This window comes from Balaenoptera ricei, chromosome 15 (assembly GCF_028023285.1).
Source record: "Balaenoptera ricei isolate mBalRic1 chromosome 15, mBalRic1.hap2, whole genome shotgun sequence".
Classification (NCBI taxonomy): domain Eukaryota; kingdom Metazoa; phylum Chordata; class Mammalia; order Artiodactyla; family Balaenopteridae; genus Balaenoptera; species Balaenoptera ricei.
The window spans coordinates 52311849-52326399 of NC_082653.1; the positions used below are offsets into that span (position 1 = coordinate 52311849).

Sequence of the window (14551 nt, forward strand, 5' to 3'; positions counted from 1 at the left end):
CCAGCCTTTAGGGGAAGGCAGAGAAAGAGACTGAGTGCAGGGCAAGAAGCTGGGTGGCGGTCACGGGAGTTTTCTAGGAGCAGTGCTGTCAGCCACTGTGCAGACAGATGTGGCGAGATGCAGAAGGAAAAGTATCCACTGGGTTTGGCAATGTGAGATGGCCAGGGACCTCGTGAAATTTTCACTGGAGAGCTGGGAGTAAAAGACATGACAGAGGGTCAAGCAGTGAGTGAGAAGTGAGAATGGATCTTTGAAAGAGAGCAGGCTGGAAAAAGAGTTTTGAGTTGTTTTATGTGTTGAAATGCTGAGGGGAAGGAAAGAGGGGAGGTGGGGAAGGTACAGGAAGGAAGGTTCCTGGGACCCAGGGCCTGGGTGGATAGGCAGGGGACCATGGCCTTGATCAAGGGGCCCGAGGAAGGAAGTGGGGTGCAGCTGCATTTATAAGCATGGTGGGAAGAAACCATGGGAGAGCCTGTCTCAAGGACTCTCTTTTTCGAGGATGAGGCCACGTGTGTAGAGTGTGGGAAGGCTGGATGGAAAAAGCAGTAAGAGGGACCCCAGTTTTGGAGGGGTCACTGGGATTAGTGAGGGGATCCGAGGGTCAGACCCTGGCTGGACAGTCCTGAAAGGGACCAGAGTAGGGTTGCCTGATCTAGCAAATAAAACCACAGGACAACTAGCTACGCTTGAATTTCACCTAGGCAATGAATAACTTTTTAGTATAAGTATATCCCATGCAATATTTGGGATATACTTATACTTAGCAAAACAAAACATGTTGCTTATCTGAATTCAAATACAACTGGATGTCCTGTAATTTACCTGGGAATCCTAGCCCCGCGTGGGAATCAGGGGATGGATGGGAGGGAGTGGATGGTGCAACCCGGCCTGGAGAATGGGTCTCAGAAGGGTGGGGTGCCCGAGTGGGGAGAAGGCTGGGGTCGCTGCTTTCGTCCACCGGCGCCACCCGATACCGCCGAGGCCCGTATTGAGGAGCCCCCTGCCCCAGAACTCTAGTCTCGTCCCCCGTCCCTGCTCCCCTTTACGCCCCTTGGTGTCGCCCTAATGGCCCATCGATAACTCTACGCTCGGCCTCGGCCTCTATCGACTTGCTCCGGCTCCGCTAGGCGTCCTGGACCGCGGCGGAACGCAGAGCAGCAAGTAAGGTACGGAGGTCGCGGGGTGAGGGCTGGAAAGCGGCTTTCAGTGGCCGGGAGAGCGCGCCCGGGGGAAGCTGGCTCAGCGGGACGGAGTCAGGGTGGTCGACGGAGCACCGGGGAGCTCGAGGGTCCAGCCAGAAAGCACCCCCGCCCATCAGGTCCGGCCACCGGCCTGCTACGCATGCGCAGCCGTAGCGTTCAGGCTTTTCCCTCCGGCCTGTCCGCCTCGCTGCGCATGCGCGGCCCGCCCTGCGGCGGAGTGGCGCCCCGGACGTGACTGCCCCCTGCCGGCCGCGGGTAGGGTGGCGTTCCGGCGGGGTTCTTGGGACGGGGAACGGAGCATGCGCCTTGGAGCTCGGCACTGTCCTTCGCCGGGTGTCACGCGTATCCCTGAACCTCTCTGAGCCTCAGTTTCCCTTTATCTAAAATGGGGATGATTTTATTTTTTAGCACCGAGTAATCTGTTGTAACCTGTTTAGGACATAGAGGGTATTCCCTAAACACTGCACTCCTCTCTCTTTTCCAGATTCTCTGATCTCTGACCCCTGCCGGTCAGACCTAGGGCCCTGTGTAGATCCGAGTCTTTCAAGCAGCCACACCATGAACACGTCTCCAGGTACGGTGGGCAGTGACCCCGTCATCTTGGCCACTGCAGGTTATGACCACACGGTGCGGTTCTGGCAGGCCCACAGCGGGATCTGTACGCGAACGGTGCAGCACCAGGACTCCGTATCCTCCACTGTGGAGTTGGGGCAGGTGGTGCTGGGCAGGATGCCTGGTAGGGATAAACAGTCTGGGCAAAGGCCTCCGGTGGGAAGGATGGGCTCTGTTTGTCATCCTCCTTAACAGACCCAGCAGGTGAACGCGCTGGAGATCACACCTGACCGCAGCATGATTGCTGCTGCAGGTACCTGTACCCTCGACCCCAACCCCTGATTTCTCATAGGTCCATCTAGGCGCAGCCACACTTCAGTTTGGCCTGTGCCCCTAGGTTACCAGCACATTCGCATGTATGATCTCAACTCCAATAACCCCAACCCCATCATCAGCTATGATGGGGTCAACAAGAACATCGCATCTGTGGGCTTCCACGAGGACGGCCGCTGGATGTACACTGGTGGGGAGGACTGCACCGCCCGGATCTGGGACCTCAGGTGTGGGGTACTGGGCAGGAGGGGTCTGCTGCCTGGGTGTGTGGGGGTGAGGGCCAGGCTGGGAGACTTAGGTCAGGTCTCCTCCAAGCAGAGGCTGAGATGGGGTTTTCTGTGCAGGTGACTTATTGAGGGCAAGTGAGGAATGATAGGGCAGGGATGAAGACCCACAGAGACGAGCAGAGCCTCAGCCTGATCCAACAGGCGGCTCTGGAATTAACTGCATCAAACAGTGAGCCCCGCCTTGAGGCAAGGGGCCACCCTTTATGCCCGTCTGAGTCAGTTATTGGCTTCAGGCCGCCCCTGGAGAGGGCCAAACCTCCCAAGTATTTCCCATGAGACAGCTCCCATCGTAGAGAGACAAGATAAGTGGCCAGGGAAAAGGGCCTTTGGGTGGAGTACCAATGGCATCCACTATAGACAGTGTGTGTCCCCCACCTCGAAGGTCCCGGAACCTGCAGTGTCAGCGGATCTTCCAGGTGAATGCGCCCATTAACTGTGTGTGCCTGCACCCTAACCAGGTGAGGGGGAAGCACAGGGCTGGGCACCCTGGGGCTTTGGAGGGCAGGGGTCCTGCCCCACCTCACCTCCCCTGCACCTCAGGCAGAACTCATTGTGGGTGACCAGAGTGGTGCCATCCACATCTGGGACTTGAAAACTGACCACAACGAGCAGCTGATCCCGGAGCCTGAGGTCTCTATCACATCGGCCCACATCGACCCCGATGCCAGCTACATGGCCGCGGTCAATAGCACTGTGAGTCCCAGGGACGGGTGTGCAGCTCAGCTCCCAGCCCCTTACCTCCCTTATTCCCTGAAGGTGGGCTTATTCCCCAGATGTCCCTCTGGCCCCTCCCCTCCCCCCACAGTCCTGCTTCCCCGTCCTGGGCTCCAGCTCTGATCCAGCCACCAAAGCCAGAAACCTGGGTGTCACTCCTGATGCTGCCTCTCGCTACCTGCCATAGCCCACCCAGCAGTCCAGTCACCTCCATCTCCAGAGTCTTTCCAGTTGTCCGTTTCCCGCTCTCCTCCCTGTCTCCTCCTGGTCCAAGTTTCCCTCGTCTCTCCCAACAGTGGTTGTAGCTTCTCTGACCTCCTTCCTTCCTCTGTGACCTCCCCCTGCCCCTAACCCATTTTCCCTCTGCTACCAGAGCATCCTTCAGCAGTACCAGCCTGACTGCATCCTTCCCCTGGGTGAACTGCAAGATGCCCTAGGCTCCTTACCAGGGCCTCAGGACACTGTGATTTGACCCCTGGACTCCTATCCAGCCTCATTTTCTTCCTTTAACGTCCATTCAGTCTCAGCAAATCAGTTGTTCCCGACATCCCCAGACCACCCACTTCCAAGCCTTTGCCCTGCTGTTCCCTCTATCGGGGTGCCCTCCTCTCATCTTGTTCTTCACATTCTTGTTGGCCAGCAGCATCCTTCAGGAAGGCCAGGCATGGCCTCCTGCCCTCAGCTCATCAGGTATGGCCCTTGGTTGGGGCCAGGTCACCCAGGTGCTCCCTGCAGGCAGGGCCAGATGTGCCTGTCACATGTCCCCTGGCCTCCAGATCCTTGTGCACAGCCACAACGTTGGATGGCAGCCCCTGGATCTAGGTTTTGCCGCCAGGGTATCCTTCCCCTCCTGTCAGACCGGAGGCTCCGGGCCTCCCGTGACTTCCCTCCTACCCCACAGGGGAACTGCTATGTCTGGAACCTGACTGGGGGCATTGGTGACGAGGTGACACAGCTCATCCCCAAGACCAAGATCCCAGCACACACCCGCTATGCCCTGCAGTGCCGTTTCAGCCCAGACTCCACGTGTGTGCAGGGCCTGGGGGACCGGGAGCCCTTGCATGGCTGCAGGGAGGAGGCAGTGTGCCTGGGGCTGGGGGCCTAATGCATTGGGCCTGCTTGGAGGACGGCAAGGGGGTACGGGATGGGAGTGGCCGTTGATGACACCCCTGCCACGCTCACACCCACCCCCAGGCTCCTCGCCACCTGCTCCGCCGACCAGACGTGCAAGATTTGGAGGACGTCCAACTTCTCCCTGATGACGGAGCTGAGCATCAAGAGCAGCAACCCTGGAGAGTCGTCCCGAGGCTGGATGTGGGGCTGCGCCTTCTCGGGGGACTCCCAGTACATAGTCACCGGTGAGCCCCGCCTGCTTGCCCTGCCTCCCCACCCCCGTTGGCCCGGCCTGGGGCTGCACCCTGAGCTGCTACCCATGCTGTCCCTCCCTGCAGCTTCCTCTGACAACCTGGCCCGGCTCTGGTGTGTGGAGACGGGAGAGATCAAGAGAGAGTACGGTGGCCACCAGAAAGCTGTTGTCTGCTTGGCCTTCAACGACAGTGTGCTGGGCTAACCTGTGTCCCCTCGGGATTGCAGGCAGCTGTCCAGGCGGCACCAGCTGGATGTGTCTGTTCAGCTGCCCAGATCAGAGTGACACCCCATGGGCTGGCCTCTACCATCCTAGGCTCGCTGGACCTGACTGACCTACCCTGGTCCCTGGCCAGACTAGACTGGCCAGGCTGGTCCACCCTGGGACTCTCTCAGCCCCGGTTGCTTATATGGATGTGAGGAGGCTCAGGAGGCCCACCCTAGGCAGCTTGCATTCCCTTCAGAAATTCTGGACCCACAGGGCCTAGAGCCGCTGAGGGGGATCCGAGGCTGGTGCCCACCCCCAAGCCAGTGCCTCCTCCTTCCCGTCCCTGCCACTGTTTCGTGTCCCGAGGCCACAGAGGACACCGTCACGGCCAGGTGGAGTTGTTTATTAGCCCCGCCAGCAGCTACCCTCCATGGACTGGTGATTGCGCCGGCCAGCTGGCTGGCCTGAGGGGCTGCGCTGCAAGGGCTTAGTCCGGGAGGTAATAAAAGCAGACGGACATGCAGATGTTGCTTGGGAAGCAGATGTCGATGCATAGGTAGATCAGCCACTGCCTCTGGGGCCCTGGGGGGAGGGGCCTCCATGATCCCCAAAGGACTCCTTCCCCACCCCGCCACCGACTGTCCTGTGGGAGCCCAGGCCCCTCCGCACAGCCTGCCCCAACTCACTCTCTGCTCGTCGGGCCCAGTAAATGGGGGTCTTTGCACAAAGGTTCCGCACAGAAGCCCCCACCTGGGCAGGGTCCACCTCATGGCTCCCAAGCACTGCCAGCAGCTCCTGGGCATAGTGGGTGTCCTGGCTGGGGCTGCGAGTCCCTTGGGGCTGCAGAGAAGGACACTCGCACTGCCCCTGGCTGGGCTGGGCCCACGTGTCCCTGGACATGCTGGCATTGTGCCAGCCCTGCCCTGGCTCTTGTCAGCAGCCTCAACCAAAGGAAGATAGAGCTTCTGTTCCCCTGAAACTGGAGCCCCATCCTGCCCCGGGCCCAGGCCACACACAGGACCCTTTGTCTGGCCCTTGGGTGGAGGCTCCTTACCCAAGAGGTGTTCACCAGCAGCTGCAATGTCTCGCGGTCTCTGGGTTCCATTAGGCAGAGGAAGCAGGCCCGGTGCTCTGAGGGGCGGTAACAGACACAACCCTGGGAAGGCAGGCAGGTGAGGCAGGGCCACCTGAACATCCACCCCCACCCCCACCCCCCTCCCCAGGCCACTCACGCTCTGCCCGTCGAACAGCACTGCCCAGCTGTGGTTGCTCTGAGCTGGAGTCACCCTGATGGTTGCCACATTCTGGGCCACATCCACCTGTTCGGTTTGGTTGGTCCGGGGCACCCTGGGGCTCGGGAGGGTCAGACGGAGCGTCTGCAGCAGTGGCTAAGAGTGGGAAACAGGAGCTCAGCTGGCCAGGCTGGAGCAGCCCCCGACACTCCCCCAGCCCTGCTGCGCGGCTTTTAACCCCACCACCCCTCTGGTCCTCCTGCTGTCTGCTCCGAGCCCTGGCTCCACTGGAGGGGTGGGCTATGCTGGTCTCTCCTCCTCCTCCCCACTGTCTGTGCCCTGCCTGGGTCCTGAGGGGGCCTCACCTTGAGAGGGCTGTGAGCGAAGCCAAGAAGCCCTCCAGCCACGGCCCCAGCGGTGGCCAGTGCCAGCAGCAGCAGTAGCAGGCCAGGAGCTCTCCAGCCCCCGTGGCAGGGCTTGGTCTTCATGTGGAAGCACATTGCAGTCATTGGGGCTTGGAGTGGAGACCAGGCAACAGGCTGGCTCAGGGAAGGAAGGGGCTGAGGAGGTATGGGAGGTGGACGCTTCTCCTGCCCCTGCAGGACAGGCCCTGGGTCTTTGTCCAAGGAGAGGACACCGAGTGGTGGGAGGCACTCACCCCAACAGGTCCAGACCCGGGGCTCTCGGCCCGGCAGCTCCCCTGCTCCATGATGCAGCCCTGGTGACAATGCGCTGATTGTCTGCTGCAGCCCGGGAAACCTCAGGACACCTCCGATGAGTCAAACAATCGTCCTGGCCCCTTCCCCTCCTGCCTCCTCCCCAGCCCAGCTACCTGATATCTGGGTCAGAGACAGGTCACCTGGGGGGGCTGCTCATCACTGTGCCTGGCTCTCCCAACACCTGGCCTGTGCAGACCAGAGAGCGCATGGGCATGGGAGGGCATGAGAGCACGGCCACTGTGGAAGTCAGGACCCAGCGGCTGGCACAGAGGGCAGCTCAGGTCTGGCCAGGACGACTTTATATAGGGAGTCTAGTTGGGGGCAGATTTAATTTTTCCTTAAGAAGCCTGTTTCTAGTCTCTCGGGTTACCTCTACACTCCCAGGACTGGGTACAAGGCCTGGCACGCAGCAGACCATCAACAAGTGCCTGTTTCATGAATGACAGGCATGGGATTCTGTGCCACTTCCCTTTCCTCCCCATGCACCCTAGCTGCTTCCCAGCCCCCACCAACACAGGGCACCCCCCAGGTGCCTGCCTGAGACCAGGATGGCTTCCAGAAGGCTCCACTGCGGTGAGGGCCGCTTCCCGAAATCTCTTGCATGCCCCAGGATGGTTAGGTCAGCCTCATATCCACTGACCCCTGCCCAGCGTGGCTTTCTCTGACTGGTGCCATGCATTTCTAGCTGCTTGACACTGTGGATCCCAACAGTTAGTGGCCCCCAGCACTGGCAGCTTTCAGGAAGTGCATTCCTTCACCAGCTTCACCCCATGGCCCTTTCATACTCTGGTTTTTTTTGTGCCTTGTTTTTCCTGATTCTTCAGAACCTGACTCTCTGCAGTGGCCCTGAGATGGGGTGGAGTTGCTGTGGTCAGCGTCCCAACTCTGGAATTGGAATCCCAGAATGGCCTTGTACTGAGTGTACCCGGCCCTGCTGCCCTCTCCACTGCCCGGCTGTGGTGAGACAGCTGCACCCTGTGTGTGAAGGCTGCTGTCCAGGCGAGAGCGAGGAACACCAGAGTCAGCTGGAGTTTGAGAGTTTAATATACCTTTGGGTTCACACAGTGCAATAGGGTGTAGACATGATGCACAGGGCTCCGGGGCTGCCGCCCAGCAGAAAAGGGAGGTGTTGCTGGCTGCTGCACCTGCCGTGTGTTCCTGGTGTGGGTGACAACGCCCTGACAGGCCTGCTCAATATCCAGACCCACCTTGAGCCGACCTCGCAGAGCCAACGTCAGCACCACCAACCTCACAGGTGCCCGCTGCCCTCGCGTTGCCCACGGCAGAGTCTGAACCCCAGACACCCAGGCCTGGGGGGAGCTGGCGGCTCAGGACACCGTTTATTGCTCTGAGCACTCTTACGAGTGAGTAAAGGAGCACTGTGACCCTGGGGCTAGGAGAAAAGTCGCAGGCTCTGGGCAGATGCCACTGTGTGCAGGGCGAGGCACCAGGAAGGAGTCGGCCAAAAGGAACAGCTTCCCAGGCCCTACCCTACAAGTGCAGCCAGAGGGTCTGCTTATCAGGCCTATTCTCAAAGGTCAGCAACTTAGGGAACAGGCAGAAAAGGCCACGGACCCCTGCCAAAAACCCTTGGCTAGCCAGTGGACCCTGCCAGTCCTCCAGATGGCAACTGACAAGGCACTCCAGGGTCAAAATAGGTGGCCTCATGGACCACTGACATATGACACCCAACCCAACCAAGACAGGAAAAGACTGGATGTTCTGTAAAAGGACTTCCTGTTTTGAGGGACACCTCTTTCCTCCTCTACCCAGAGGGAGCCTTGGGTGACAAGCATTCCTTAGCCAGCACATGCCTTTGGCCATACTGCTGGCTGCGGGGCACGGAGACTTCTTCAGTGGGATTTTCCCTACAAGACAGAGCACAGCTATTAATCGACACGCTTACGGTTCAATTCCACCACTTGACAAAGTTGTTCAAAAGTTAAAAAAACTTTTGGTACCAATGCTGCTCTGAGCTCCCTGCACGGCAGCCCAGAGTTCAATGAAGGCATTTGTGCCCTCCTGGCGCTCAGCAAACAATATGCTCAGTCCAAGTCACCTGGGTTTATACGCACATTTGGAAAAGATGAGGTTTAGCCAGGCTGAGTTTACAGAACTGCACAATCGTGCATGAGGAGTTGCAGCCCTGGGTATCTAAAACGGAACATACACTCAATTGTGATATCAGAGTGGTTTTTAAGGAAGTGTGGGGTGGTGGTGAGGGCAGCACCCCACACCCGATGGACAAGGAGACACCACCTGAGACCAGCCTTTTCCTCCACTCCCAACCTTCAGGTGAGGGGCTGAGGCAGCAGTAGGCTCCTCTGCTGATGACCACACAGTCGGGGCCCTGGGTTTCTCACAACAGTCAAAATAATCAGCCTCTCCTCCCCCGATCCCTGAAATTTTCAATAAAATACATGACACCCCTAGACCCATCTCAGTCCCATTAGCAGGCCCCGAGGTTACCTGAATCCTGGACACATGCTGAACCCAACAGCAAGACCAATTGGCACCTAAGGCCCAGGACCCCCACAATGCCCTCCAAGCTTAAAAGTGCATCTTAAAATATAAGCATTTGTAAAAATCGCCCCCCAAACATTTACTTACAAGATTAACAATTAGTACCTTGGCTTAACTCCAAGTAAGCAAACTTGAAGCCACCTAACTGAGCGATGCTTAAGCCCCACCTATTAATTTGGGTGATTTTCAATTTTTTTTATTCTGGAGATTAAAGACACTAAATCTTTAACCTTGAAGGGCAGGCAAAAGGTCGGCTATGCTGTCAACATAGAAGTCAGGGACCATTTTCTTCTTAGACAAGCAGTCACTTTCCTGATTACTCTTCACATCCCGTAGAGTGGAGACCCCAGTGAGGGTCAGGATGGTCTTCAGACCACACGTGACGCCCAGGAGGATGTCTGTGTCCAGGCGATCACCCACCATGATGGTGCGCTCCGGGTTGATGCCATATTCCTGGGACACGCAGTCGAAGATGAAGCGGCTGGGCTTCCCTATGATGTCGGCTTGGCGCTGCGCGGCCATCTCCACGGCTCGGACCAGACAGCCGGTACCTGCGGGGCGGAGAAGGAGAGGAGGAGAGTGCCGGGGGTCAGAGGCCGGGAGGGACCCGTCGCTCGCCCTCCAGCCTCCCTCCCCCGGGGCGCACGGACCCGCGATGAACCGGCCATTCTCGAGTGGGAGCCGGTTGTCCATGTTGGTGCCTACGAGCAGGCAGCCGGGCTGCTGCAAGTAGCGCACGGCCTTCGTTAGCTTCATGTAGCTGAAGTGCGGGTCGAAGCCCACCACGACGGCGCGCACATCAGGCTCCAGGGGCTCATCCAGCCAGGCGCTGGGGCCGTCGCCCTGCAGCGGCTCGGGCCCCACGCCCACGCAGGAGACGCCCACGGCCTCCAGCTCGGCGGCCAGGGCCACGCTGCCCAGCACGTAGGCCTTGGGGGCCGGCGGACCGGTCAGGCGCTGGCGCAGGTAGAGCGCGGTGCAGTAGGCCGTGCCGAAGACCTCGCTGCCGGCGCCGGGCCCCGTCGGGCCGCCGAAGCCCAGGCGCCGCAGCTTCTCGGCGTAGGCCTCGCGGGTCTTGCTGCTGTTGTTGGTGATGAAGCCGAGGCGCTTGCCGCGGGCCCGCAGCGCCGTCAGGGTCTCGGGCGCGCCGGCGACCGCCGTCTCACCGCGCCACAGCACACCGTCGCAGTCGAACAGCACCGTGTCCACGTCGGCCAGCAGCTCCTGGGCGCGCTCGGCATTCAGCCGCACGCAGCGGCCCTCGTCGCCTCCGGCCTCCACCTCCGCCATGGCCCGCCGCCGCCGCCGCCACCGCCGCCACCGCCACCACCGACCGCCAGCTCTTCCTCGCAGCCGCCCGCCGCCGCACCCGCCCCGCCCCCGGCGCACTCATTGGCCACGCGCCTCGCACTTGCCGCCCATTGGACACCGCCTGCGCCAATCCGCCCCCGCCTCCCGCGGGCTGCAGGAGCGCAGCGCCAACCTTCGCGGTCCGGCACGGGCAAGCGGGCGGCCATTGGCTGTCAGGCCCTAGGCGCCCCGGTGACTGGCTGGCAGGGAGCCAACCGGCATACTGCGTGGGACGCTCACTGCGGAAATTCGGCGGAGGAGCCGGAGAGTCGGCGCAGGACGTAAGCCTGCTGCTCATTGGCTGGCGCGGGGCAGCTCGCCCATTGGAGGCTCTTGGTCAGCCTAGGTGACGGAGGCCCTTAATCCAGTGACCACCCCCCCCCCCCAACTTCCAACCGGCTGAGCCGGCTGCTGATTGGCTGGCTTGTCTCCGATCTTGCAGGCGGGGCTCTCCGCAGCACCGCGGCAGAAGGGGGCGCCGCAGTCCCCTTTTGGGCCGGAGTCACGTCCGCACCTTTGCCAGGGCGGCGCTGGGCTGTGCCCTCCGCCGTGGACACACTCCGGACAGTGTCTGCGCGTGGGCCGACTACGGCCATTCCTGAGAGCCAGCCCCAGGCTCCTTCCCAACAAGCGTCGCGTTGTCATTTCCTGTCGTTCGCAAAAACGCTTTCCTTGTGCCTTGGTGGTCATGTGGACGAGTAATTACAAGACAGTGGCATTAGGGTCTAAGAGAAGGGCAGTAGTGCCTAGAACACAGCACTCAACAGTTGGTCGCTGTTATCATTATTAGGTGTTATTAACTTTTATGGAGGCGTAACATAAAGTGCATAAACTTTAAGTGTGCAGCTTGATGGAATTTTTACATCCCTGTTATGCATGTGTAAACATAGCCCAGGACTTCCCTGGTGGCTCAGTGGTTAAGAATCCACCTGCCAATGCAGGGGACACGGGTTCGAGCCCTAGTCCGGGAAGATCCCACATGCCGCAGAGCAACTAAGCCCGTACGCCACAACTACTGAGCCCGTGCTCTAGAGCCCACGTGCCACAGGTACTGGAGCCTGCGTGCCTAGAGCCTGTGCTCTGCAACAAGAGAAGCCACCACAATGAGAAGCCCACGCACCACAATGAAGAGTAGCCCCTGCTCGACACAACTAGAGAAAGCCCACACGCAGCAACGAAGACCCAACGTAGCCAACAATAAATAAATTTATATATGTATATAAAAACATACCCCAAATCAAGGTATAGAATATTTCCATCACTCCAGAAAGTTCCCTCAAGTCACTATCCAGTCCATAGCGGTTACCCCTCCCCAAACTGCTTTTCTGACTTCTGTCACCATAGAGTGAGTCATAGCCTCCTTTGCCTGTTCTAGACCGTCTTACAGGAGCTTACCCTGTGTACTCCTCTGAGTCTTGCTTCTTTTGGATCAACATAATATCTGTGAAATCCATTCTTCTTTTTTTTTGTTTTAATTGCCACATGGGTCATTGTAAGAATATACTCCCCTGATTTTTCTCCAGGTGATGGACATTTGGGTCACTTCCAGTTTGGAGCTATTTTAAATAATGTCCCTATGAAGGTTCTTGTTCCTACACACTCATTTGTGGATGTGGGCCCTTATTTCTCTTGGGTATATACTTAGGCGTCGAATTGCCAGTTCATAGAGTAGGTGTATGTTTCTCCTTATTACTTTCACTAGGGCCAGGTGGCAGAATAGCAGGCCCCAGCTTCCTGAGCGCTTACCCTGTGCCAGGCGATCCAGACCTCCAACTCCTAGCGTTGTCAAATCCCTGCTCCTCTCTTGGGCCCCAAGTCTCCATAATGACTACTCTGGACCCCCCTCACCCCCAAACCCATGAGGTAAAGCCAGTAACCTCAGTACCCTTAAGGCCCTGATTGTTTACCTTCAGCCTGTTCTTTGGTCTTGGCTGGCCTGGGAACCCCTGGAGGGCAGGGGCCATGGCCCACGAGGGCAGGATATGCAGTGTTCCTGCTTGGCGCACCCACTAGCCAGGAGGGGAGCAGCACCTTCCTCCCTGTGTCTTCCCACTCAGTTTTGTTGGTGGAGCCGACTGATCCTGGGAAGAACTGGATTTGACAGAAGATCACAAATCCTGCTTTACCACCCAGAAACATTCAGTGTATGTGGTTCACTGGCCAGAATGAGAAAACACTGCTCTGTCCAGCCGTGGGCTGCCTGGTGCAATACTTGCCCGGTTGCCTTGGTTTACTGGGCACTCAGTAAGCATCTAGGCACTGAGTGCTGCTCCTTACCTGCATTACCTTGTCAGAATCACAGAACAACCCTGAGAGGCAAGGACAATTAGTGTCCCCATTTACAGATGAGGAAACTGAGCCACAGAGAGTCACCAGCTGGACAATGCAGAGTTGGGATTAAACTCAGCTGACCCCAAAGCTGAGCTCTGTTTGTTTTAACATCCCCTGTAGGTTGTAGAGTCTGAGCTGGCATAGTGGGAGAGATGGAACGGCCAGTATCAAGAGAGGGGATGGCTGTGGACAAGGTCCTGAAGGAGTCTGGAAAGGACGGTGCCCTTTATTGGGGAGGACTGTCCTTGGACAAGGTGCCATGCATCTGGATGGGAGAGGAGCACAGCATGATCAATCGTTTTGTGTCCCTGACACACAGTAGGTGCTCATTATATACCTGTGAATGGACGGCACCAGGGTCCTCCCAAGTGAGGAAGCTGGATCACAGGTGGAGTGGGGCATGGACTTAGGTGGTACAAGGACACTAATCTTCATAGCATTGCATGGATTTAAATTGTATTAGAAAATACCAACAGCCATTGAAACTGTTTTCACAGATGTTATCACTTCTAATGAGCTAAGCAAAAAAGGGTGTCATTGAAAAAGGACTGAAGGGAATTCCCTGGCAGTCCAGTGGTTAGGACTCCGAGGTTTCACTGCCGAAGGCGTGGGTTCGATCCCTGGTTGGGGAACCAAGATCCCGCAAGCCGCACGGTGCGGCCAAAACAAAACAACAACAACAAACCCTTAAAAAAAAAAAGGAAAAAGGACTGAAGTGGCAAAAAAAAAATTGGATGCAACCTAAATTATCTTCAACATGGGATTGGTTGAATAGATTTAAGTACATCCAATGAAGGGAGATTGAGTAGCCATCAAAAAGGATGATGGAGTTCCTGTCAGGCTCTGGCCACAGAGAAGCCATTATTGACTGTCAAACACACAGTGTGCAGCTGGAGCCCACGCTGAGGGCAGGGTGGGAAAGGAGGCCATCTGGGGGAAGGAGGACTTTGGGGAAGGGAGAAGGCCTGCCCCTGGCCACTCTGCCTTCCAGTGACCTCAGGCCCACTCCTGTTGCCGCTGATCTGCCTGGGCTTCAGCTGAGGTGGGTCCTAGAGCTCACTGGGTCAGGATTCCCTTTTCTGACCCCCAGGGAATAACCAGGCAGGAGCCCTGGCCTGTCCCTGACAACTCTGTCCCACAGGCTCTGGAGCATGGAGCAGGGCAGGTTGTCTGTCTCCCCTGGGCCAGCTCCTCCTCATGTCCATCCACACCCAGGCTGTGCTCTGTCTTTGAAATCCACCCACACTCCATTCCTCTGGTGGTCTTCCTCTTCCTCTCTGATGCTGGCTTTCCCATCACTCCCCCACACATCCTCAAGTGAGGTGTCCTCCTGGTCCTCTCTTCCCAGGTGCCCCCTAGATCCCTCCTGCTCCATAAGTACCCACCTGCTCCTCTGCCTGTTTGTCCCTCTCAGAGACTGTCCATCCTAGATCTTCCTTTCCTGCACAGCAGTCAGGAGGATCCTTCTGAAATGTTGTCACTCTCTGCTTAAATGCCTGCAATGGTGAGCAAGCCCCCTGCAGAAAGCAGCCCCATTTTTACCCCGGCCTGACTTCTGGTGATCCAATCTGTGCCTCACACATCCCAGCTCCTGACAGGCTAAGGGTCCTCAGTTCCTTAGCTGGGCAGCCCCAGCATGGAGACAGTCTCTGCTGGTGTCCTTCCCAGGGCAGAGATGCCCACTCTCTGTCCGGGCCCTTGTGTCCGTGCTTGGTCTTCCCCCGAGACTGGTCTT

At 58.1% G+C, this 14551-nt stretch overlaps 3 protein-coding genes across 6 annotated transcripts; 1 reads left to right on the forward strand and 2 right to left on the reverse strand.

Moving 5' to 3' along the window:
• Nucleotides 1-1122: 1122 nt before the first annotated feature.
• Nucleotides 1123-5184, forward strand: MLST8 (MTOR associated protein, LST8 homolog). 3 transcript variants are annotated; one of them, XM_059897642.1, is made up of 9 exons: nt 1123-1166; nt 1687-1889; nt 2016-2067; nt 2152-2314; nt 2757-2832; nt 2915-3067; nt 3990-4114; nt 4283-4446; nt 4540-5184. In XM_059897642.1, exons 2-9 carry the CDS (start codon nt 1761-1763, stop codon nt 4656-4658), a joined length of 981 nt encoding a protein of 326 aa, XP_059753625.1. In that variant the 5' UTR covers nt 1123-1166; nt 1687-1760; the 3' UTR covers nt 4659-5184. The 3 variants fall into 3 exon arrangements, with proteins under 3 accessions (XP_059753625.1, XP_059753626.1, XP_059753624.1); XM_059897643.1 differs by lacking the exon at nt 1123-1166 and adding an exon at nt 1182-1318 and having other exon boundaries at nt 2019-2067; XM_059897641.1 differs by lacking the exon at nt 1123-1166 and adding an exon at nt 1183-1318.
• Nucleotides 4876-7026, reverse strand: BRICD5 (BRICHOS domain containing 5). 2 transcript variants are annotated; one of them, XM_059897645.1, is made up of 5 exons: nt 6259-7026; nt 5894-6049; nt 5716-5817; nt 5348-5501; nt 4876-5243 (listed from the first exon to the last, which is right to left on the reverse strand). In XM_059897645.1, exons 1-5 carry the CDS (start codon nt 6400-6402, stop codon nt 5149-5151), a joined length of 651 nt encoding a protein of 216 aa, XP_059753628.1. In that variant the 5' UTR covers nt 6403-7026; the 3' UTR covers nt 4876-5148. The 2 variants fall into 2 exon arrangements, with proteins under 2 accessions (XP_059753628.1, XP_059753627.1); XM_059897644.1 differs by lacking the exon at nt 4876-5243 and having other exon boundaries at nt 5271-5817.
• Nucleotides 7027-7638: 612 nt separating this feature from the next.
• Nucleotides 7639-10443, reverse strand: PGP (phosphoglycolate phosphatase). The gene is made up of 2 exons (XM_059897909.1): nt 9786-10443; nt 7639-9686 (listed from the first exon to the last, which is right to left on the reverse strand). The coding sequence occupies exons 1-2, from the start codon at nt 10423-10425 to the stop codon at nt 9361-9363; spliced, it is 966 nt and encodes a 321-aa protein (XP_059753892.1). The 5' UTR covers nt 10426-10443; the 3' UTR covers nt 7639-9360.
• Between the last annotated feature and the right edge of the window lie 4108 nt (nt 10444-14551).